The sequence below is a fragment of the Phoenix dactylifera genome, chromosome 1 (genome assembly GCF_051530095.1).
Source record: "Phoenix dactylifera cultivar Ajwa chromosome 1, Ajwa_hap1_PhDact_Kaust_v1.1, whole genome shotgun sequence".
Lineage (NCBI taxonomy): Eukaryota > Viridiplantae > Streptophyta > Magnoliopsida > Arecales > Arecaceae > Phoenix > Phoenix dactylifera.
In genome coordinates this window covers 35,980,559-36,004,127 of record NC_143190.1, presented here as the reverse complement: position 1 = coordinate 36,004,127, position 23,569 = coordinate 35,980,559, and the positions used below count along the sequence as shown (strand labels likewise).

General features: G+C 37.1%; 2 protein-coding genes across 13 annotated transcripts; one reads left to right on the top strand and one right to left on the bottom strand.

Moving 5' to 3' along the window:
* Positions 1-1,417: 1,417 nt before the first annotated feature.
* On the top strand, positions 1,418-18,921 carry LOC103723489 (putative GPI-anchored protein At1g61900). 12 transcript variants are annotated; one of them, XM_089930612.1, is made up of 11 exons: positions 1,435-1,593; positions 2,393-2,501; positions 2,587-2,675; positions 3,521-3,624; positions 3,740-3,880; positions 3,977-4,582; positions 6,197-6,442; positions 6,642-6,656; positions 7,993-8,136; positions 10,188-10,232; positions 15,562-16,027. In XM_089930612.1, exons 4-11 carry the CDS (start codon positions 3,612-3,614, stop codon positions 15,732-15,734), a joined length of 1,383 nt encoding a protein of 460 aa, XP_089786738.1. In that variant the 5' UTR covers positions 1,435-1,593; positions 2,393-2,501; positions 2,587-2,675; positions 3,521-3,611; the 3' UTR covers positions 15,735-16,027. The 12 variants fall into 12 exon arrangements, with proteins under 12 accessions (XP_089786745.1, XP_089786744.1, XP_026655917.4 ...); XM_089930613.1 differs by lacking the exon at positions 2,587-2,675 and having other exon boundaries at positions 2,393-2,440; XM_089930620.1 differs by lacking the exons at positions 2,587-2,675; positions 3,521-3,624 and having other exon boundaries at positions 2,393-2,440.
* Positions 18,922-22,371: 3,450 nt separating this feature from the next.
* Positions 22,372-23,255, bottom strand: LOC103723488 (uncharacterized). The gene has a single exon (XM_008814407.6). It carries the CDS (start codon positions 23,009-23,011, stop codon positions 22,661-22,663), a length of 351 nt encoding a protein of 116 aa, XP_008812629.4. The 5' UTR covers positions 23,012-23,255; the 3' UTR covers positions 22,372-22,660.
* Between the last annotated feature and the right edge of the window lie 314 nt (positions 23,256-23,569).

The following is a 23,569-nucleotide window of genomic DNA, read 5'->3' as shown; positions in this document are numbered from 1 at the left end:
ACTATGGCTACAGACAGATACCTCTTGCTCCATAACGTGGCAGTGTACGAGGGATTGTACCACTTTTAGGATGAAACTTATCTACCACGAGGCAAATAAAGTTGCGAATTGGGTGGTATTTTTTGTTGCCGATCACTTGGCGAAATTCTGTGGATAGGTGGTATGGCCTTGAAAAATATTTTATTTTCTAATGTACTCATGCTAGGTTTGTGTGATTCATCCGTCCTATCATAAAAAAAATACCCGAAGACTTCTAAGCAAGAGATGGGCATAATAGAGGAGCATAAGAGAATCACATATTTGTGACTTTGTATAAATGTTTCTGATGAGTTCAAGCATGCTAGCAAATCTAAGAAGAAAAAATTTGCTACCCCTAGGCTGCATGTCATGTTAGGAGTTATGATAGCAAGGCACATCTAATGATCAGCCTATAGACCAAGTGTATGATTAGAGGGCATATTTATGATCTTCGCTGCCTTCACCTTATTTGGATTCAAATTCACAATTCAGAATTTGTTCTTTCTTGGCAAATTGGTTTTAGTGCAGAAATATCAAAAACTTAGACGTCACAGTTTATCTTAATTCACAAGATACAAGTTTATAAATTGGTTTAGGTTAGAGTTGATCATAGGCCGGTCCTCGAGCCTAAATTTTATTCATTTTTAGTAGGGCTTCGAGTTAAATTTAAAAATTGATATTTTCTATGCCCAAGCTCGACTCATGATCGGCTCTAGTTCAGAGTTATTATGATATATGAGGTAAATAAAGTAGAAACAATTTTAAGAGAGGATGTGCATTAGGTAGTTTACTATCTTTTAGGAATCAATTGAGGAAAAATCCTTACATAAAATGTTTGAAACTATTAATATAAATTTACTAGATTTTGATAATTTCCTACATTTGAATTTAGGCTCGATTAAACTTTGATAAAATAGTAAATAATCCAAGTTCGATCCTGAAATTTAGATTTGAACTGGTTTTAGGCCAAACTTGATCAAACTGAGGTTCAATCAGGCTCGGTCGTCCTAAGAAAGATTGATGAGAACATTATCTTACGCAGGGCACTGTCTACAACATTTATTTGACAGGGGACTCTGTATGAATGTCATTCCTTGGAGTCGGCAAGTGGAGTACCGGGATTTCTTCAAATCAGCACTCGTATAAAACGTTAATATTGCTGCACGAAACAAACTTGCACGCGGTATCTGGTAATACTAAAATGACAGGGAGTTGTATGTCAAAATGTATATTTTCTTAATCTGATTTGGCGATATTGCTAAGAATTCCATATAACCGTTTTGACGTAAAAACCCCTGTATATACTTATATTGCCAAATCTTGTCACGCCCCTGTACGATCCTTCGCGTTTTAAAGTGTCATAAAAAAAAAGAGCCGTTATTATGAATGCCACAAATTCCACGTGGTGTAATTTCTCCTCTTGATGGGTTCCGTGGAGACACATTGCAGAAGTAATCGTAGATTTCACCACCACCACCACTCTCCCCCAATCAAAGGCCGAGGTCGCGACGATGGGAGGTCGCGAGCTGCTCCCTCGCACCTCGTCCCTCCTCGCCGCCCTTCTCCTCCTCTTATGTGAGTCCGCCCCCCGACCCTTTCCTCGTCCTCAACATCTTGCCCTTCTCCTCGCTTCTTTTCCTCTCGATTATTCTTGTTTTCCTCGCTCAAGCCGCCAAGAAACCTCAGATTCTTCTCGCTCTTAGTTTTATTGTTGATTTCTTGGTTTAGCAAGGTGGGAGTTTGCATTTTTTTTTTTTTACGGCATTCTGAATTTAAGCTCGCAATTTGAGTTCTGGGTTGCGGTGTGGCGGTAACCTTTCTTGGTTTTGGATTTCGAAGAGGGTTTTTGGTTTGTTGTGTTGTTTAACGAATTTGTCGTGATTTTCTGAGGGAGATTGGAATTTCTTTCGCAAATTGTGGTGCAAAAACTGGTTCTTGCGAGGGGCTCTTGGTTTTGTGAACTTTCTTGAACCTAGGTTTAGGCTTCGGATTTTTCTTCCCCCCTCTAGAATTGGGGATGCTCAAAATCGGTTCTTGCTGAGAGTTCTTGTTTTTGCGAACTTTCTTGAAGCTAGGTTTGGATTTCGATGATTCTTTCGTTTCCCTGTTTTTTTTATTAAGACTAATTAATTAAAGCACAGAAGTGGTTAATTGACTTTCTTGATGTTTTCCCGTGGTTTGTATTGATATTTTTCGTGGAATTGGTTCTTTGTGTAAGGATCTTCTGACTGTACTTACTTTCACCTTCTTCCTCGTTTTAGATGATGTGTCGCGGTGTTTTCTTTTTATCCAGCTATCTTGATATAAAATGTGATGCAATAGAATGATTGGAATTTTCTGGTTATATACTTTGAGTGGTCTCTTTGCTTTCTAGATGAACCTGGTAGCTGATTCACCAATTCAGTACATTGTTCAGGATAAGGTGCATGGCAATGTCTGAATTTCTGCTTTGGTCTTGATTCACCATGAGCCCACATGCTACTGTAGGAACTTCTACAAGATTTTCTTTGATTTTTAAGCGATGTTTTCCTGGATTTAGAATTATGGATTACAGTTTTTTTTTTCCAGGAGCATAATGGATAATCTTGTTGTCAAGACATCATGTTATAATGATAACAAATGCAAGTAAATTGACAGTTTATTGCCTATGGCTTTCGGTACAACTTTATGCACACTGTTTAAATTGGCAGTAACTACTCATGTCTAGGGTCCCATTACATGCCCATCATATTTGTGATCTAAACCAAAGTTTCCGGTCATAGGGAGGCAAACTTGAGGACATTGTTGAATTGGTGATCTTCGGGAAAATATCTTGTCAATATGGGTAGCAGTGGGTCAGATACAGTTTGAGTCCTGCTCTATCTGTAACCAAATCTAAATTGTGTCTCTAGGGTCTGCACCTGGATATAAATCTGAATTGCAACGGTAGATCCATACCCATAGTGAATCTGGTATAAACTGAAATCAGGGCCATTTATCAGGTAGTTATAAAATATCTTTTTCAGCTGTTTTAGAGTCTATCCCAACAGTCAATTACCCTTAAGTATTTGAATCAACTAAAAGCTGTTGAAGTTTGAGCAAGGATTCAACAAATCAGGTATTTGAAGTACTAAACCTATGACAAAGAGAAAATACTGCTGTACAGGGGCAACAACAATGCATTTCACATTTAACCCCTTTTATAAAGGGATCAGATTAGCAAATTTTCTGGTTTTTGACAAGTTCTGCATAACCAATCTGTTTCACGAAAACATTGAACATTAGATTGGCAGGATCATGCCAAAAAACCTGTTTTGCACCATTTCTGTAGGAAATATTGTGGAGTGATAAGTGTATATGTAATATGTAAGTTATACCATACTAATTTGATGTAACTGATGAAATGCAGGTCTGCTAGTAGGCATTCTGTTAGTTTGGCGGCATAATTTCAATATTCAACATTTAATTCTGGAATTCTATTTTAATGCATTTTGATTTTTTAACGTGAGCTTTTTTAAATCAGATTCTTGTTGCCTCTTCCATCTTTATACTTGGAAGACTTAAAGACAACCCTTGGTCCAGCTCATTTTACTTCATTTTAACATTTACCTGACATGCTTCAATTAGGTACTGTGTTTTAATGTTGCATAACTTTTTGCTTCTCTCTCTCTCTCTCTCTCTCTCTCTCTCTCTCTCTCTCTCTTTCTTCTCATACAACCAATCTGTCTGCATTGCCATTCAGGTTTGCAAGAATTCTGCTGCAAATTGGATGATGTAATAGTTCGTGGCTTTCCACTGCACAGTACTCCTCAACCATTCATTCCTTTTCTTGCACCTTCGCCAATGACACCATTTTTCAACAATAGCACACCAAAGCTATCAGGTTTTGCAGCTTAAAGTTATATTATATCTTGCAAAGGCTGAACAAATACCTGGTAAAGCTGCATGAACTGCATTCCATGGTACTTCTTTCTTGTAGGACGATGTACATTAAACTTCTCTGCTGTTGACAGCTTGATAAGCACAACTGCTGTTGATTGCTTGGCGTCCTTTGCTCCTTTATTAGCCAATGTAATCTGCTGCCCCCAGTTTCAGGCCACGCTGGTCATTCTGATAGGGCAATCAAGTAAAAACACAGGAATGCTTGCCTTAGATTCTACTCATGCAAACTATTGCCTATCAGATTTTCAACGGATCTTAGAAAGTCGGGGTGCCAGTGATGATCTTGAACAAATTTGCTCAATCCACCCATTGAACCTCACTGAAGGTTCTTGCCCTGTCAATGATATCAGTGAGTTTGAGAGTGCTATTGACTCCGCTAAACTCCTGGCTGCCTGTGGGAAAGTTGATGCTGTGAATGAATGTTGCAGCCAGATATGTCAAAATGCTATACGTGAAGCTGCCAGGAAGATTGCTTTGAGAGATGGTGGTTTGACCAGTATGGATATTACTGATAACTTGCATGAGCACTATTCTAGAATCGATGGTTGCAGAAGTATTGTCCTCAGATGGTTATCCAGTAGACTCGATCCTTTATCTGCAAAGCATGTACTTAGACAGATATCCAACTGCAATGTTAATGAAGGTAGCTAGAAAAGAAACCTTTATCTGTGATGCTATTCTTAAATATAGTGCTCGAGAAATCTTTAATTAGCTCAGTACTAGTTGTATTTAATGTGCTTCATGATATGCATCTATTACTTTTGATCTTTATTTTGGTTTTTTTTTTTAAAGAGTCTTCTCAGTTGAGGTCAAGTGGATTAACTAGATTGACCTTAGATTAATCGCCAAAGTTGTAGTTAGATAAAATTAACACAACTGCCTGAAAGGTAGTAAAAGATGGTCATATGGTTGACTGGAGTTGTTCAAAGAGTTATGTAAAGAGCATAGTTCACTGTCTTTAAACCATTCTATAGCTGATCTTCTTTATAAATTGGATGGTTGCTACTAATGGATACAAGTAATGTTTCATTGATTCATAATATATATGAATCCTTACTTGTCATCTGCTCCTATGAAGGGTATATCAAAGCTTGCTAAGAAAAGGGAGGCCTAGTTCTCGAGGTTCTCGCCATTGTGGAGTTTAAGGAGAGTTAGATGCATGTAGCTTACTCTGAGTGCAGAGAGAACTAATATCTAGCTGATTTATATGATTCTTTTTAGACTAATGAACTTATTAGGATATCGTAGTTTAGTTCTGTGAATACTTAAGCACAAGTCAAAAACTGACCAATTTGCTCCCGTTTTAGACTTAGATCATTTAACTAGGAGATTCTTTTTTTTTCTTTTTTAGTTTAAGGAGAAGTTAGACAAAAGGTCTAACAGGTGCTACTAGTGGATTCATTTAGTCCCACTTCGCACTTGTTGGCATGTGACTTGGCGATAAAGCAGCTGTAAGCTGAATGACTGGTCATTGATACAACACTTATGTATCTTATGTCACACATGAAAACGATGGTTAATGAACGAGTAAGCATAGACTTGTTTTGGATCTCTCTCTCTCTCTCTCTGTATATATATATGTATATATATATATATATGTATATATATGTGTATATATATATATATATGTATATATATGTATATATATGTATATATATGTATATGTATATACATATATATATACATCATTGCGTACAAGATTTAGAGAGTCCTCACTTTTAACCTTTCTAAACAGGTTGAATAAAGGCAATCTTGTCTCAGTGATTTAAATATCATGGTTGTACAGTTATTCTTCTTTATCCACTCCCAAGTTATTAATCATTATCTTATGAATGACACTTCGCATCCTGCATTTCCTTTTTCATATTTTTCTGGCTGACCTATCATTGGAACTTGTTTTGTCGAATGTGTACCTTCAGTACTGCCTGCCTTTTTTTGCATTTGATAAAACCTATTCCAGGTAATACTGGACTTGCCAAAAACCTGGAGAATGCTTAATTAATTGTACTGCTAAACTTTTTCATTTTTGAGTTAATTTTATACTTGTATATGGTGCTTACTATATTGCTGTTTTCGAACTTGATCATTGCTTATTCTGTTGATTTTTGCGTATTATTCCACTAACTGCTTCTCTATTGTATTTTAAGAATCTTGGGATCTCGCCCTTGTTGTTTTTCTTTTAATTTATCTTTGTATAACATCAAATATGTTTATTTAGCTTCAATAATCTCACCAATAATTGTGTTTATTGCTGCAGCATGTCCTTTAGTTTTTCCAGATACCACAAAAGTTGCAGAGTATTGTGGGAATAGGATTAAGAACCATAATGCATGCTGCAATGCAATGGATAATTATGTATCTCACTTGCAAAAGCAAAGTTTCATAACCAATTTACAAGCATTGGATTGTGCTTCATTGCTTGGTCTGAAGTTGCAAAAAATGAATGTTACCACAAACATCTATAGCCTCTGTCAGATAACTCTCAAAGATTTTTCTCTACAAGGTTAGTTGTAAGAAACTTTCAGCTATTATGCTGCAAGCTGATTTTCCTAAATAGCATATCCAACATGAGAAGTGGTGATATAAGAAACCGCTAAATGTTGTACATCTGGATTATTTTTCTGCTTCACTTAATTGACATACTAACAGAAATTTATGTTGTTTTTATGTGGCTGTGGTCGTTTGGTCAAATGGTGAACCAGTTGGATCTCAAGGTAGTATTATCTAAACCCTAATTATGCTTTTCTCTTTTCCCTCCAATATGAATCATGATCTAGTGATTTGCTTGTTACGAACTTAGCCATAGTTAGCATTAAACAGCAATTTTAGCATAACTCTTATGCATGAAATAATTCAACCGTTAACTCAGGACATGTATGGTGATTAGCGCCGTTTAACCAGATTAATTTATATCTTGCTTTTGTCTTCTCATTTTTGCTAATTAAGCTGGATCAAGTACATCACTTTACCAATGTGCATATGGTCTTTGAACTATTGGAAAGCAGAGACTGAGGGAACACCTTTTCTTCTGTCTGCATGTGGTGGATAAAAACTTGTAGCATTACTGTGTTTATCGCTGCAAATAAACTGATCTTTGAACTGCTTAGGCTTGGCTCATTATATGAAAGGGGTATTAAAACTTGAGCTGGGCTTAGTAGCAAAAGTTTAACCTTGACTCTTTCTTCATTGAATGAGCCTGAGCTTCCTAGAGTGTTCAAACTGGGCTCCTAACATAGTTGAGCGCTCCAGCTTGGCTTGTTTAAAAACTGTGCAAGCTCCATGTGAGCCTGTTCTCAATCCCAGCCTGAGCTTTTCATGAACATGTTGGTTCGTCTGCAACTGTAACTGTGTATCTAAATGTAAAACTAAAAATACTTTAACATGAACAGTCGGTTCATTTGCAGTCATGACCATTTATCTAAAATTACTTCTTTTTTTCTATAAGAAAAACTTTAATGATATGAACTATTGCACATCCACCTGTTGTCCCCTATGACTGAAAACCAACATGTTCCCTTTTCCTTTCAACTTTCATTCTTCTGAGACAGTCATAGTGAAGATAACTGAGTAAAGCTTTCTTAAAAACTAATATTTAGGAGATGCTCTTAAGAAATCTTTCATATTTGTCTTAGAGTAGTTATGTGAACTAATTGTAATGGTTACCTTCCCATTTCAAGAAATGTACTTATTGTTTAATAAACATTGGTAGAGCTTTCCACTAGAATAAAAAGAAGCACCAATTTTCTTTTGGTGGTTTTTTGACATTTTAATTTTGAGCTTGAACTTTCTGTTCAGCATAAGGTTGTTACTTTGTTTTAAAGCTAAATCATTGTTAGAGGCAAAACAACCATTATGGTATAGATCATTTTCGATCTATTCGAACAATCCTTTTTGCATATCAAGCTATGCAGATAGAATAAACTAAAGCCTTTAGGTAATCCCATCTGGAAAGATAAAGTTCTTTATCATGAAGTTGTATTTTCATAATTGTTATTAGAACTGTTGATACTGCTTGCCAAATATATTACTTTGTTCTTTCAATTTTTGCTCCAGAGTCTGGATGCCTCCTTCCAAGCTTGCCATCAGATGCAATGTTTGACCCTTCTTCTGGAATCAGCTTCACGTGTGATCTGAACGACAATATTGCGGCTCCTTGGCCCTCTGCACCTGAAGCTCCAACATCTTCATGCAACAAATGTATGTCCATGATCCATATAAATACCTGATTTTCTTCTTCCTTTTCCCCTATTTATCTTTGCCTTGGATCGTGAAATGTGCACCAAAATTTGCAGTTTTGATACAGAAAAGATTTAAGTTCTTATATTTTGTTTCATTTAGGGTGGTTTGTAAAGAGTTTATTTGGTAGCATTAGATGCAACTTTAAAATATCAAATGACCATACCATAACCTCCTAGAAGACTGCGAATACCCTTGTAATTTAATGTACTTGTAACCTGTAACTTGTAATTTTTTTTCATGCATATCTTCTTGAATTAAAGCGTGGAGCTATGATGCAGTTGACATGGGTTGTCACTTGGTTGCACACACGGAAATCCGGGATGACATTCCTAAAATCTAGATATGACAGACAACTTGGTCATATATATATACACACATACATATATACATTTTTTTGTCGGTAATCTGTACATGTATATTAGTTATTTATGGGTTAGATAATAAGTCAAGTTGGTTTTTCTATTGTAGAATGGAAAAGACATATACAAAAACTTATCTTTTACCTAAATCAAGTTATTTAATAGGTTTTATGAATTATCACTTGTGAGTGCAATAGGGCCAGCATCCTTATGCGCTCGCTATGATGCCTTGCTAATAGTAGCTGGAGCACTGTTTGTTTAAGTTTTTATGATGTTTTCTTCTTTAAGTACCATACATCCTTGGCACTCTGCATCTGAACATCCAAAATTTTTCTGCAACAAGTGTATGTCCATGATCCATATAGATGTCTGTTTTACTTGTTTCTTCTTGTTTTCCCTCCCATCTTTGCTTGAGTTGTGAATGTGCACCAAAATATGCAGTTTTATTCCATAAAAGACTTCGTGGGCTTATTTGTCCATTGCAGTTTCATTTAGTAAGTGACACGAGTGTATTTAGCAACATGAGATGCAACTTTAAAATATTAGATGACCATGCCATATGCTCCTAAAGCACTGCTAATACCCCTGTGATTTTATGAAATACCTGGAACCTGTAACTGGAAAAAAATTTTTCAGCACGTATCTTCTTGAATTAAAGAACGGAGATATGATGCAGTTGACATGGGAAATGGGGTCACTTGGCGGACAAATATGGTATCCAGCATGACTTTGCTAAATCTAGATAAGATATACGGCATGGTCATAGATGTATATATGTATAAACATGTTTTTTTTTGTCAATAATCTGTACATGCATATTAGTTATGTGTGTCATATGAAAAGTAAGTTGCCTTTACCTATTGTAGACTGAAAAAGGTAAATATAAAAACTTCACATTTCGCCTAGATCATGTTATTTAATAGGTTTATTAATTTTAACTAGTGGGCGCAATAGGGCCAGCATCCTTTTGTTCTTGCTGTGATGCATTGCTATCAGCAGCTGAAGCACTGTTTGTTTAAGTTTCCTTGAAACTTTCTTCTCTAAATACCACATCGCAATAATTTGACAATGATATTTAGCAAGTGCTTCCACTTGAAAACATATATAGATTGTTTATCTACTCAAGATTTGCCAAAACCATGTGTTACTTTTTTTTCTGAAATATCTCCAGATTTAGGTTAAACAAAATGAATCATTTAGATCTAAATGTTAAACATTTCTTTTGGAATGAACCTCTAAAGGTTGTCATTGTCGTAGAAATGAAATCTCACTGTTATGTATCTTTTCTATTTTAAGAATATGATCTTTGATTTTTTATTATTTTTGCCCTTTTAATTGCTATCAAATTTGTACATTTTCTAATGTAAAGCATGTGATAGAAAGTAATGTTGCAATGTTAACACATGCATGCAATGTTTTTGCAAATTGATATTTAGTTCAGCAGAATTTGCTCTAATATAAAATCAGTGCTTTACAGTTAATAAAACTAATTGAATAATTGAGTTCTTGAAGCCACAAATACTTCTTTTCTTGCATATGGAACTCATTCCATCAGTGATAAATTATACGCTCTTGATTTAAAAATCTATTTTTCCTTTTCATTTTGTGTTATGTGTGTAATCTTTGGCATGTTCTCTTTGATTTGTGCAGCTATTAACTTGCCAGAACTTCCAGCTGCAACATCTGCACACATTGGTTAGTATCATGATTGCTGTTCTAAATGCTTTTCTTCACCCACCTTCATACAGCTTACCCCTCCATTGATTTCTGAAGGGGTTATCATGAGGTTCTTCTTTGCTTGAATTTTCATATTTGAATGATGATGCACATTTTAAAATAAATAGCATGACTACAAAAATATGTCCATTTTGAGTTTTTGGAGGTCAAGATGGTCCCACCTTTCTTAGGAGTCAGGATGTGGTTTCCCCCTTTTTTTGCAACAGGCACCTGCAGACATGGTGCCACATATCCAATAATGCATGTTAAGTGGGATTTCGGTCATAAGGCACCTTTCAACTTCTTCCCTCCTATAACATCATTTCTACCATCCTATAGCGCTGCTAGCTGCTATAAGGTGTTACTGGCACTTGATGTCATGAACCCATGATGAAATAAAACCAAAAATGCAAAATAATCAATTTGTCACTTATAAAATTTCTACATTCTAATTATAAAGCTAAAAGAAAAAGCTCTAGCTCATTACACGCACATTAGGTTCTAACTAAAAAATGTCTAGAACAATAAAAGCTCTCACAATTGAGAAATCTTTGTAACTTCATTTCGAATTTACTGAACAATTCTAAAAGTATAATTACAAAAAGCAATTTGGCTAGCCATGAGGTATGACTTGAAAGAACAATATTATTTTCATATCTATCTGTAGATCCTTGATACGTGAGTATTAGATTTATTTCATGAAAATCCTTACTTTCTTGTTTTAAAAGTCCTTTTAATTTTGATACTTAAAACAGAAAAATAGGACACCAAGTCCTATATTAACAACCTGCATCTTAACATGAATGCCCTTTTTTAACAAAAGTTTATAGTTTTAAAGGAAAAGCGATGACATCAATGATATATTTTCAAATAAATCAGGATAGTCTTTCCTGTATTTTGAGGCTTCCCTGAAATTTCCTAATTGGTGGAAATTGTAGCATGTTATACTGACATCTTTTTTTTTTTCAAAGATTTTTATTGGAAGACTAAGAAAAAAAATACATATCTTTCCATATATATATTGAGGATGTATTTCTCCAATGTCCATAGTTGCACCGAGCACCATACTTTTATCTTCTTTAATACACTTAAACACTTAAAATCTGTCATGATCTTAGCTTCAGAGGTGAGGTTGGCGATTTTCTTAGAAATAAAATGAAAGGACAAATGAAAATAATGAAATGAGGAAACTTGTGCAGCCCCATTCTTTTAGGGGTTTTTCATTGGATTCCAGAGGTTTGGTGTCAAGAACTGGTACCTCTAAATGAGGGTCGACTGCAGTTGAAATTTTGAATGATAGTTTAATGGGTTGACACATCATAAAGCCATTAAAGAGGGTTTGAGGGAGGAAGAGTGTGTACGGCTTATTGAAACTTTATATTAAATTTGTTACTCCCATGATATTTGTTCGGAAGTTTTTTTTTTTATAAATGGCAGTAGACCTAATTTCAATTGAATCAACTTATTTTACCTTTTCTTCTAAGAAAGGGGGAAAAGTTTTACCTAACATAAGAGTCAAGCTGGAACTTTTGCAGAATGTAATTTACTAGTTAATGCTCTTATACTGAACAAACATTGTTACAAGACTCATCTAATAATCAACTATTTAATGATCGGTTGGGAACATAAGATATTCATGTGACAAGTTAATAATTATCGTGACTGATGTGCTGAAAACATCAACATGCGCAAATGCAGTGTCTAAAATTATCTTAAGACTGGGTTTCTTTTAGAGCTCTTACCTTGCAACCATGCCTCTCTATGACCCTAAAGAGTGGTATTTCTCTAGTTTTATACTCCATTTTACTTATTTGTATCATTCAATTTTGCTATGTAGAAATTCATCTTGCTTTTAAGGTTCTTATGATGAAAACTGCTTGCGACTTCTTTCTATTGCTTTCAGTAAGTTGGTGATGAATACGGAACCATGGCATTCATTGCTTAATATTTTTTTTCCAGCCACTATGTTTTAGTCAATGACCTTTCTCTTTGTTCAATAATGAAGAGCAACCTTATAAAAAAAAAAAAAACAGAGGAAAAGATGCTTGATTTTTGAGTTAGGTACAATCATGAAAATTATTGCATGATTTATTACCAACAAAAGAACATCAGTTGCAGTGACCATTATAACATTACTAAATGTAATCATGCTTGAAAGGAAAAGGACTCTATAGATGGTTCTGAGTGAAAACAAGACTCTTCAACTTAGTACATAATTAACAAAAAAACTAGACTCAGAGGGGTGGGGCAAGAAGAAGTGGAGGGGTTGGAGTGGCTTGCCACACTTGCTGTGAAAGGGGAGGGGAGAGTGTAGCCTGAGGACTGATGGGTCACTGGGGAACCAAGGGGCAGGATTGAGGGCTGGGGGTGGGGACTGGCGGGGAAACGAGGAGATGGGGGCTAATGATTTGCTAAGAGTAAGGAGGGAGAGGAGGGGTGGGGGGACAATTAAAGTTGATGAAAAGGGGCATACCTAGGGGCATTTTGATGATGACCGGTGTTGTTGGAGTCAAACTGATGCCAAAGACAATAGATGGAAAGAGAGGTTGTGAGTGAGGACCTGAAAAGTGGACCGGAGACATAGCTATGGGGTTAAGGATGAGGAATTAAATATGTTGGACCATTTTAACATATAATAAGATATATTTTACTTACCTGACAAATTTCATATGAGTAAGGGAATATGTATTTTGTTATGCCAGGAAGTTTTGGAAGGTCAGCGATTGGTAATCTTTTTTCTTGAAGTCATATTTTTATATAAATAACAAATTTGATGGTTATTTTTCTTCATGGAGTGGATAAGATATTGGAAATCCCATATCATAGGTGAGATGTTGACGACCTACCATTTGCATTGTGATGTTATCAACTCTTCTTTTGAAGCCAATGAGATGCTAAACGGTGTTCTATCACTCTTTTGTCCTTCGGTTATCAAATCTGGTGTTTCCTTCAGATTTTTGGGGCGCAAAGGAGGCATGTGACAGATCTGGAACTTAATCACCTTACAGCAATCTGGGGATCAAATTTATGAATTTCTGCACAATTCTTGCCATTCATTAGTATAATCTAACAAGGCAGAAGAGCAAGTGCAAGGAGTAATCATGTTAGATGAGTTTCCAATTGGATTTTAGGGTGTAAGACCTTCCATATTAAATAGATAATACTAAATGCAACTTTAGATGAAATTTAAACTGAAAGAGGCTGATGATTAGTGGCAAGATGAGGGCCTCTTGTGATTACTTTTTGTTATCTTGGAATGATTATTATGAAGAGTAAATGAATTGATGAATAAAACTTAATGAACTTATGAAACAGCAGCTCAAACTAAAATGTACCTTTGCTGTGGTATGTGATCGTTGCTAGTAAGGCTTGGTGAATTTTATGGCATTCTTGGAGTTGGAGATGTTGTATATTTAGATAATGTGGTAATAAAGTGGTCCTAGGCTGATGAGCATTGCATAAATGCGAATGTGGAAAGGTTGACATATAGTAAAAGAAACATGCTATTGCTAGAAATTAATATATTGGGGAATTGAACAGAGCAAGTTGGCGTGTTTCTTGCATAGTGCAGGACAAAGGTCCTGAAGTGAAGAGGGGCTTGTTTTGCTGTGGAATGGATGCCATCAAACAAGATCTTGGAGAAAACTAGACGAAGGTAGCGTCGTAGTGAGAAAATGCTAGAAAATTTTGCACTTGCTTGATGTTGAAGCTCTTGGTAGAGAAAACAAATCCCCAGAGTATCCTAAGTAGATGGAATGAAGCTTGTTTGTTATGGTAATGGTCTCCTGATTTGTCATGCATCGATGCTATTCCTTGTGGAAGCAGTTAATCTCCTTAAATTCTCGCTGATGACCCTATCAATTAATATAGAACACCTTAACAATCCTCTTCTTACCTTTAATTATGATGGCACTTTACTTGTCTTGATGCTTTCATTATAGGGGTTCAGGTTAGGTCCGACTGTTCTCAGACCACTTGATGGTCCAAGGACTGCAGGTCCACAGTCGCTATTGGATTATTCGGATATGATGAGATTGTCTGGACGGTGACTGACAAAGGAATGCCCATTAGTTAGGTCCACTTTGATTCTGCCCCTCCTTTCCATCCTGAGTCCCATCTCCTGGTCTCTCTAATCTTCTCAGATTTCTTTGTTGCCTGCACTCCTCCCCCGTCCGCGTGTCCCCTGGCACGCTCATCCTCACAGCTGCCTCCACCATCTTACAGCGCCACCATGCACCCAATCCATGATCCCCTTCTTTGCCTCTGCCATTGCCACCGCTGCCAGGTTCATGCTGGCAATCACTTTGAAGAGGGCAACAAAGGAGCCAGGCCACTTGAGAGCAGCAGAATGGGATTTAGCCAGGTTGGTCCATGCAATGTTGAAGCCTTTGGAGAGGAAGCGTTTCTCATTCACAGTGACGAGGCGGAGTCGCCTGGGAAGGTGGCTGCCTTGGCAAGGTATCGGGTGAGGGTGGATTCGATGAACATGATGAGCTTCATCACGGGGGTTAGGACCTAGGTTGAGAGAGGGGAGGGGGACACGATATCTCATTGTGTCCGAGTAAATCTCCAACGGCGTCCACACTCATTACACTGTCAAGTGGTCCAATGACCATTAGACCTAGCCCGAACCCTAATTATAGGATGCCAATTTTAAGCTTTATTGGGTATAGTTTGGATAAATATGTTATGCGAGTGCAGTTTTTGTGAGGACCTACGTGGGGATATGTTAAGTGGCACAATGGTTATATGCTGGGGAGATATTGGATATTTATATAGAGCCAAGGAATGCGAACAATATCTTTTAGCTATTTTTTTGGATGAGGTCTTGAATTGTTATAAATGGTATTAGTGACTCAGTCCATGGCCCCTATGTGAGTAGGGGACACAACAACATGGACTCTTCTAGGGCTACCGCGAATGGATTTTGGTGTTTGTGATTGGATTCGAGTGGATTTGGACTGTTAGCTTAATGAGGATGCTAAGATTTAAACAAGAGGAGCATACAAGGATCTATGTGGATGTATGTTTAGTTCCTATATTAGTTGTATGATGGAGAAAACTTAGATATTTATATAAAATCATGAAATCTAAATAATATCTTCTAGCTAGCCTTTTTCAGTGAAATCCCGAGTCGTTACAGTTTTAAGGTATTTAGACTGTTGGGATACTGATTCTGCAACTTAAACTTACTAGTTTCTTATTCTGTTGGGTGCAATCTTGTCTAAAGCTGTTTAGGAGCTTAGAACATTAGGTTATTTATTTCCCAATCAAGTTAGCTTTCTATCTTATATGCCTTCTTTCTCAGGTGAAAATGGAAAAGACATAAAGCTTCCTTTAGCTTTCTATCTTATATGCCTTCTTTTTCAGGTGAAAATAGAAAAGACACAAAGCTTCCTTTGTTCATTGCTTTGTTGCTGGTTCTTCAAATGCTTTCGTGATCCTGCGGTAGACATCAGTTTCAATCCTTACTATATTTGAAAGGATGCTGCTACCAAGTAGTTGGGATAAGGCTTCCATCACATCAATGACCAGGGATCTAACCAAAGGCTTTTCCCAACACAATAGACAGCATTCTGGGATACAGGTTTTTTGTTGAAGTTGTAGCAACCATGATTCTTGCAAGCAATATAATAATGCCTTGTAAAGGGAGGGGGAAATTTGTAAATATCTTGAGATCTGTTGTCCCATTTGGAGCTCCTTCATAGAAACTCTTCCTAGAACCTTTGTCTGCAGTTTAATGTAGATTTAGGTCAATCGATACCATCATCTCATCTCTCACAGTGTCCAACTTTTTGGTATTTTGAATGAGAACGCCAGTTATCGTTGATTGTAAGGCGGGGGTGGACGCCTAAAAATAGTACATATCGTAGGCTGTTGCTTGAACGAGCACACCGACGAGAAGAATGTTGACCAGGGAGTTTTAGGGTTGATGCTGAGAGACTTTGCAGTGATATTTAAAAGTAAGGAAAAGAAAAGTAATTCTTTAATATTTTGTAATGTTGCAGTGATATTTTGTGAGATCGGTAAGCGTATTTGATTCATAGGTTAGAAAAAGTTTTTTTTTCTTTTTTTTCAAACAAATGTTTTGATATCTTAATTTGCGCGGTTTGTTAGAAGTCGCGATGTTTCGCAGGTTTTACAAAGGGGACTTTAAACAAAATCCTACCTGTCAAACGCCACCTGCTGATGAGCAATTACATTTCTAGAGTAAATTATCTTCAAAAAAGAAGGGTCATATGGTCACATTTTAAGCAACAAATCGGAGAGTTTTTTCCCACTAGATCGTCTATTAATCTTGTAACGGATAAGAAGGAATGCTCTTGCTAGGTTTTGCTGGAATTCAATCATGTTTTTCTCTTGTTTTACTTCTAAATTAGGAAGCTGAGATGACCCGGCAGGCTTATGAATTTAAGTTGAATGGGGAAATCTGTTTTCTAGAAACCATGTTGCGTATCAGGTGAATTCAATCCCCAGGACGCCTTCCCAGGCAGAAGAATAAGAGCTGAAGATAAGCAGTCAAATTTGTTGAACAGGCTCGACGACGAGAACGATTTCATTTTACATGAGCCTTGAAAATCTTCAAAGAAGATAGCTTAAAACTTATAACTTTGTATTTCTAGAGGATTGGGTCTTGAGTAGCATATCTGCCGTCACCTTTCATAAAATCAGCTGTAATTATTCTCCGACCCATTCAATCATGAAGCTTAGGTTTTAATGATCTAGAACCTCATCTAAAAAAACTAGCTAAAAGATATTATTAACGTTGTCTAGTCGTATATAAGTATTAAAGATTTTCTCGACGAATAATAAATATTAGACTAAATACATACCTTTATGGGTTCTTACATAGTCTTTTTATTTTAAGCCATGGCGTCCTTGCTAGGCTAAGACTTCAAGTCCATTCAAATCTATTCTGAAGCATCACGACCAGTTCGTGGTCAGCCTCGATGGGCTCATGCGGCAATGTTCCTTAGTCCATATAGATTATGGCTGCATCCTCTCTGATACCTTCTGTAACAATTTATGATGCATTTAAAGAGGCTAACCAGAAGCTATTATTTGGATTTTTTAGTTTTGTGTAAGTATGCAAAATCTCCTGACGAATAACCAATGTGGGATTGAATATATACCCACATGGATCCTTACATGGGTTATCCTTGCCTAAGGCTCACCCATGTATGTATCTTTCGATCACCACTGGCATTTTACACGTCAAAGTGTTTTTTTTGGGTTACTCTGTCTAGGTTGGGCCATGTCTAACGTCTTCCCAACAACTCAACTATTGGAGCCTTCCATGTTGATGGAATCCATAGTTTCTGATTACCTGCCTTGTTGCTGTCATGACTATGTTGTATATTATTTAGCATTTGATATGATCTTACGTGTGTGGTTAAGGTGGAGGATTACAATTTGACTTTGGGCAGGTTTCTATCAGGTTTAGATCAGCATTACAAATTTAGTAAACGATGATCTTTGAAATATGTGAGTTTGATGTACACTACATGTGTCATGGCCTAGAAATATAAGCTAATAATTCATAATTATCTTCTTTGGATATGGTGTGAGCTCATTACTCAGCAGACCAAATTTTTTACAGAAAAATGCTTTGGGGTGCTCACAAAGGTCGATAGAAAGTTTATCAAATCCATAATCACTGACTTGGCAAATTCACAACGAACCAATCCACCACGTTTGACAACAAATCCATGAGTTGTGCTAATTTTCCCACCACCTGATATGACTCTTTCCTATAATCTTCAAATGATGTGATGTATTCAAGTTTACTACATAATTATAAAGCATGATTCACCGTACTAGTCCGAACTGAGCTGTATGGAATATACCATACCGTACTGTATCCGATACGGAAGGCGTACCACGACACTCGGTATGCTGAAAAGACTCCATACTGTACCGTACCGATACAGTGCTAGCATGAGATTGGTACAAATCTGGTATCGAGACGGTGAACCTTATTCCAAGATTTCTCTTATATCTGATGTTATTTTATGAACCCATCTTTTGGTCATAAAATTATCTACTATATTTCCATGAATATTGCCTGCTGTAATTGCCTATGGTAACCACGAAACAGGTGCTAAATACAAAACTACCTTATCCACGTCGCATCCTGTACATGGACAAAAGACATGGTTTTGAAGTCTATGATTTTGATAGTTTGGGGATATTGATTTTTTTTTTAATGGATTGCTGTATCCGCTGTCCCACGGGAGGTGCAGTTCAAACTCAAAAGGCGTTCCAGTGTGGTTCATGCTTTCAATAAAGCTTCGAAGGTCATCTTCTACTCAGACACGACATCTTATATATGGATATGAAGAGCATCTAAACGTTTCCTATGAAACTGCTGTTCTATCCCATACGTAAAAAATATCTGAGGATCTTTTTCTTTCATGACTTTTATACGACCAATTAATGAATGGCCAAGTTGATAGCTGTTGTATCGGTCGTCGTGATTGTTACTGAAATAACAGAAAAAGATCAAGAAAAAGGATTTGGTATGTACTACATTTGATTTGAGGGCTGGGTTTTATTTTCATGCATGACCTTGTCAAGCCTGTGAGTTTCATTAAGTAAATTTATTTCGAAGCATGTTGGAAGAATATAATGCAAGTAAATATGAAGATTGCAGCAGTAACTATATTTTTCGGTTGACCTATCAGCATTGTTAATCATATATATTTTTATATATGTTAACATAATTGTAGATTTATAATAATGATATCATAATCGCAACTCTACTTTGCTAGCTTCTGCTATCTGTTGGTGATGCACCTATAACGCACTCATATTTTATCTTAGTTCAAAGATTAGGTTGACAGCTAGGTTGCTCATTTTGAAGTATTCCTCTAGCTAGAAGTCTTCACAGAATTCGCAGTTGTGATGATCTAAGAAATAGACCATCCATGAATGGAAGAACCAGAATTCGTTTCTCTTGATGCCAATATCAGATAATATGTAAACTTATCATAATTATCCATAGCTAAGCCTCAACACATCTAAATGAGCCAGCTTTATATATGGATTCCCTTTAATTTTACCTTCATTTTCTGATTAAAGATCAAATATTTCATTAAGAGACACCTTCTCTTTGGGTCTTGTAATGGATCCATCTGCAATTTATCAGAAGACTTCCCACAGTATAAATATACTAGATTCTACCCATTCATACACAAAACCAATGTATTGCGTACATGTGCTCTGAAAACTATAACAACATTTTCTTAATGTCTCCAGCATCTAAAAGCATATTTCCTCCCCTCAGCACAAGAGCATCATCACATGCAAGTAATTATTGTTGAATTTAGATCAAAATGGAGAAGGTTCGCACTTGAGAAAGGCGTTTCCTCAAGTACTGGATCTAAATGATTTTCTTAGATCCATTTTCCCTTGTTTTCCTCCAAAAAAATAAAAAAAAAATTGGAAAAAATAAAAATGCTGTATGCTTAAAAGGAAACACGTACAAGGGAGACATTTATTTTTTATGCGAAATTTCTTCTAGAATAAAATTGCAAGTTTAGCAATTTCACCAAGTTCAATTAATTAATCTCATCTTACATAGTACTACACCTATTCACCAACATGTTTCATCCAACTAAGCCTGGTGTATACCATTTTTGTGCTTGCATTTAGATCATTTTCTTACATTAAAAAATTGCAGGAGAAACATTACATGGGTATACTCCGAACCGAAGCCACTTCACTTTCCTCCTTTTTTATTTTTTCCTTTGAAAGAATTCTTCACAATGGATGACCTCCCCACTTTTTTACAATTTAACTTATTAGGAGAGAACAAAAATAATTAGACTCATATCCGTGGATTCAACATCAATTATGCTTAGTCCCTAATAAATGGGTATTTCTTTTCCGATCATCGATTTCAATGACCATTTTTTGTTTAGTCCTATGTCTTTATGTACATAAAAGATTGACCATAAAATGGGCATGGTATGTAAGAATTTATAATTAAATGAAGCCAAACAAAGAACTGGGCATTAAATATCCTGAAAACGAAAAAAAATCTTGAGGCTCTTCTTGATGCCAAAGGCCATAGTTTCACCAAAAAAAAAAAAAAGGCCATACTTTCCAACTTAATTTCCAAATGTGCAAGCTGCCAATAATTTTCTTAAAAGAATCTCTCCTCTCTAATCCAAATCATCTTTCCCTATGCGTATGATAAATACTATAAAGAATAACAAAAGAAACATAACCTCTCCTTTTTTTAATCCTTTTCTTCAAATATGGCCTAGTTGAAATACCAACTTCTATAGAACGCCAACAGACTCAGTTGGTGCAACACCATAATATTGTCCTTGCCTTTATTCAATTTCCTCCCACAAGACTACAAGAGAAAGGGAGCCATGCACCTTCTTATCTCTCGAGGCCACCAAATTTATTGCCCCCACGTCTTATAGGTCTTTATAGGTGGAAGGTATTAAAAGAGAGAACACTGCCTTGGCGGTACCAAACGAGCCATGCACCAGCCATTCCCTCATTAATTTCAGGCAGTGGGGCGTTTGCCACCTTTAGTTACCCATTGGAGAGCTTTAAATTATGGAAAATGACCATATGGAGACTTTCAGGTTTCACTAAATGTGCGTGTCATGTTGGCGTATAAATTAAGTTGGGGTCAGTATCGGTGCTCCGTCCTTTTCAGAAAAAAAAAAAACAACAAAAAAAAAAAACAGATTAACTAAATGGATAATATAGTGGATGCATATAAAGAGTCGACATAACGAAAAAACTATTAGATTAGGTTAAACACTTGGAGAAACATATTTCGAGGAGCAGTGTTTGGACATGACATTATCTCCTCCCAAAAAAAGGACAGAAAACCCTCGTTGGCTATAATTTCATGGCATCTAATTCATACATTTATCTATTTTAGAAAAAAAATGGATAAACGTCATCAATGTGGGACAAAACACATGCCCATACGGATCCTAACATATTTTCCATATTCAAGCCCTAACGCCCTCGTCAGGCTAAGAATTCAAATCCATTCAAATCTAATTACGAGCACCACGATCGGCTCTTGTTTAGCCTCTATAAACCCGTGTTGCAGTCTCTTAGTTTACATATATAGGTTATGGGTTGAGTTCGCTATGATGCTATTTATAATAATCTATGACCTCACTTAAAAAAGCTAGCCGAAAGATATTTTTTTTGGATTTCTTAGTATTGTATAAGTACCTAACATCTTCTCGGTGAATAATTAATGTGGGACTAAACATGTGCCCGCACAGATCCTCACAATAAATTATCATATGAAAGTTTATTTTCTCCTTATTTTTTTTGAAATAATATCTTTATTATTTGGGAAAAAAATAATTAACGACTACAAAGAGCAAACAGCACCAGCTTTCTGGCAGCGGAATAAGCTAGACGTTGTTCTACGTTACGGTACGATTCTCCGTATGTGATCAAAAATAGGACAGGTGGCAGCTTTTGATTTGCCCATTAATGGTAAGTTCACACCCATGCAACTCTATTTGCGACCGACGAACCTTCGCGGAAAGAGAATTTCTTTGATGGATTGAAGGGTTCGATCGAAGCCACCAACTGTCCTCGATTACCTCTTCAAATAGTTAGGTAATAACAATTAGGTAGATCTGCAGCTGGTCGGAGCTCATGTTTTGATGATATATATTATTTCAAAATCTGATAAAAGAATCTGACTTAAGACTAGAACTCAATTTGGTTCTTTGGAGAGATGTAGCTCCAAAAGTTTGGCCTTCAATTAATCTTTTTTTTCTTGGGAAAATAAAAGCCTTTTGAGTGCAAATTTGTTGTTTTGTTCCGAACAAATCAAGGAACATGAACTGTAATTTAGCCATCAAAATACATTAATTTCCTGCTTGCAGAGTTGAGCTGCTGGTCTACCAACTCTCGCCAGCAGTCGATGCCACCACCGTTTTGTATTAGGTGTGGGCCATGCTATCACCATTTGACAACCTTGCTATTGGCTTTAATGGTGGCAATTCACTACCCAATCTCTCCAGAGTGGAGTTGAATCATGGCCCCTTATCCACCATTCTCTTTGCTACTCCAGCAACAAAAAGATGGCTTTCATTTGGCTTCATCGCAAGAGAGAGGGAGAGAGAGGACCTAATATTTATTATGTGATAATATACGTAAATCAAATTATATGTGTACAATATCAAGAAGGGCAAAAAACCAAATGGAAATCCTTCTAGCTCCATTCCTCCTCCGCAATTTACATCACCTAGCCTAAAATCTACGAACTAACCCTTCGAGGAGAAATGGAGTTAAAAAGGATGCCACCTACGGCCAAAATAATACACAACCCCCCCAAAAGAAAAAGGAATAATAATAATAAAAGAAAATCACCCTCATCATCATGAAGCCCATGCCATCATCCTTCTTTACTCAGGGAACTCCGGTATACTTTGTAGGGCTGGTCTCCAGTGCCGTGCACGCTCTTGAAGAGCAACTTCATCCATGCTTAATAGATCTTTCAGGACTTGTTGGATCGGCAATCCTTTGCCCTCAACTCTTTGCAGCAGCTCCTCTAGCTGCTTCTTGGTAATCTTCACCTTGACCTCTGTGGTCGAACCTACCCCTCCCTCCCCCTCGTACAACCCCTTCTCCTCCTTCTGAACCGCTGCTCGAGCCTTCTCCTTCACTGAACAATATTGCATAGGGCTCTCTTCCAACTTCCAGTCCTCGTCGTCTACCCACGTCGCCGCCTTCTCGCGGTCGATGCAATTCCCCATCTCTCTTTTCCTTTTTCTCCTCAGAAGCAAAAAAAGAACAAGCCTAATTAGATATCAGTTTCCTCCTTCGCTCTTTGCCTTTCTCCTTCTTTTTCTTGGGTTTCCTTTGCGTTATTAGAATGCAAGAAGAATAAGAGGATCCAGTCCCTGCAGGGATGGCAACCCATACGTATATAGAGGGAGTGGGGGGAAGGGCGAGTTAAGGAGACTTTTGATCACGGATAGGTTCGAGGAAGGGGTGGTGGGCTCTCTCTCTCTCTCTCTGGGGACAAAAGGAAAGGGTCAGATCTATCTTCGTGCCACGTCAGACGACCGGCTTCGTCCACGCGTCATCCGTCACCTCCTTTGGGTCCCTTCGATCTCTTTCTCGGCACACCGAAACGGTGCGGCTCAAACGGGAACGCGGCTGGTAAGGGAATCTTCGCGTCGGGCAGGTGTGAACGCGGCTCGTAAGGGAATCTTTCGTGTCGGGCAGGTGTGAACGCGGCTCGCGACGGAATCTTTCGTCGCCAACGGGTTTGCTCCCCGTTCACGTGCCGTGCGCCCCCCCCCCCCATC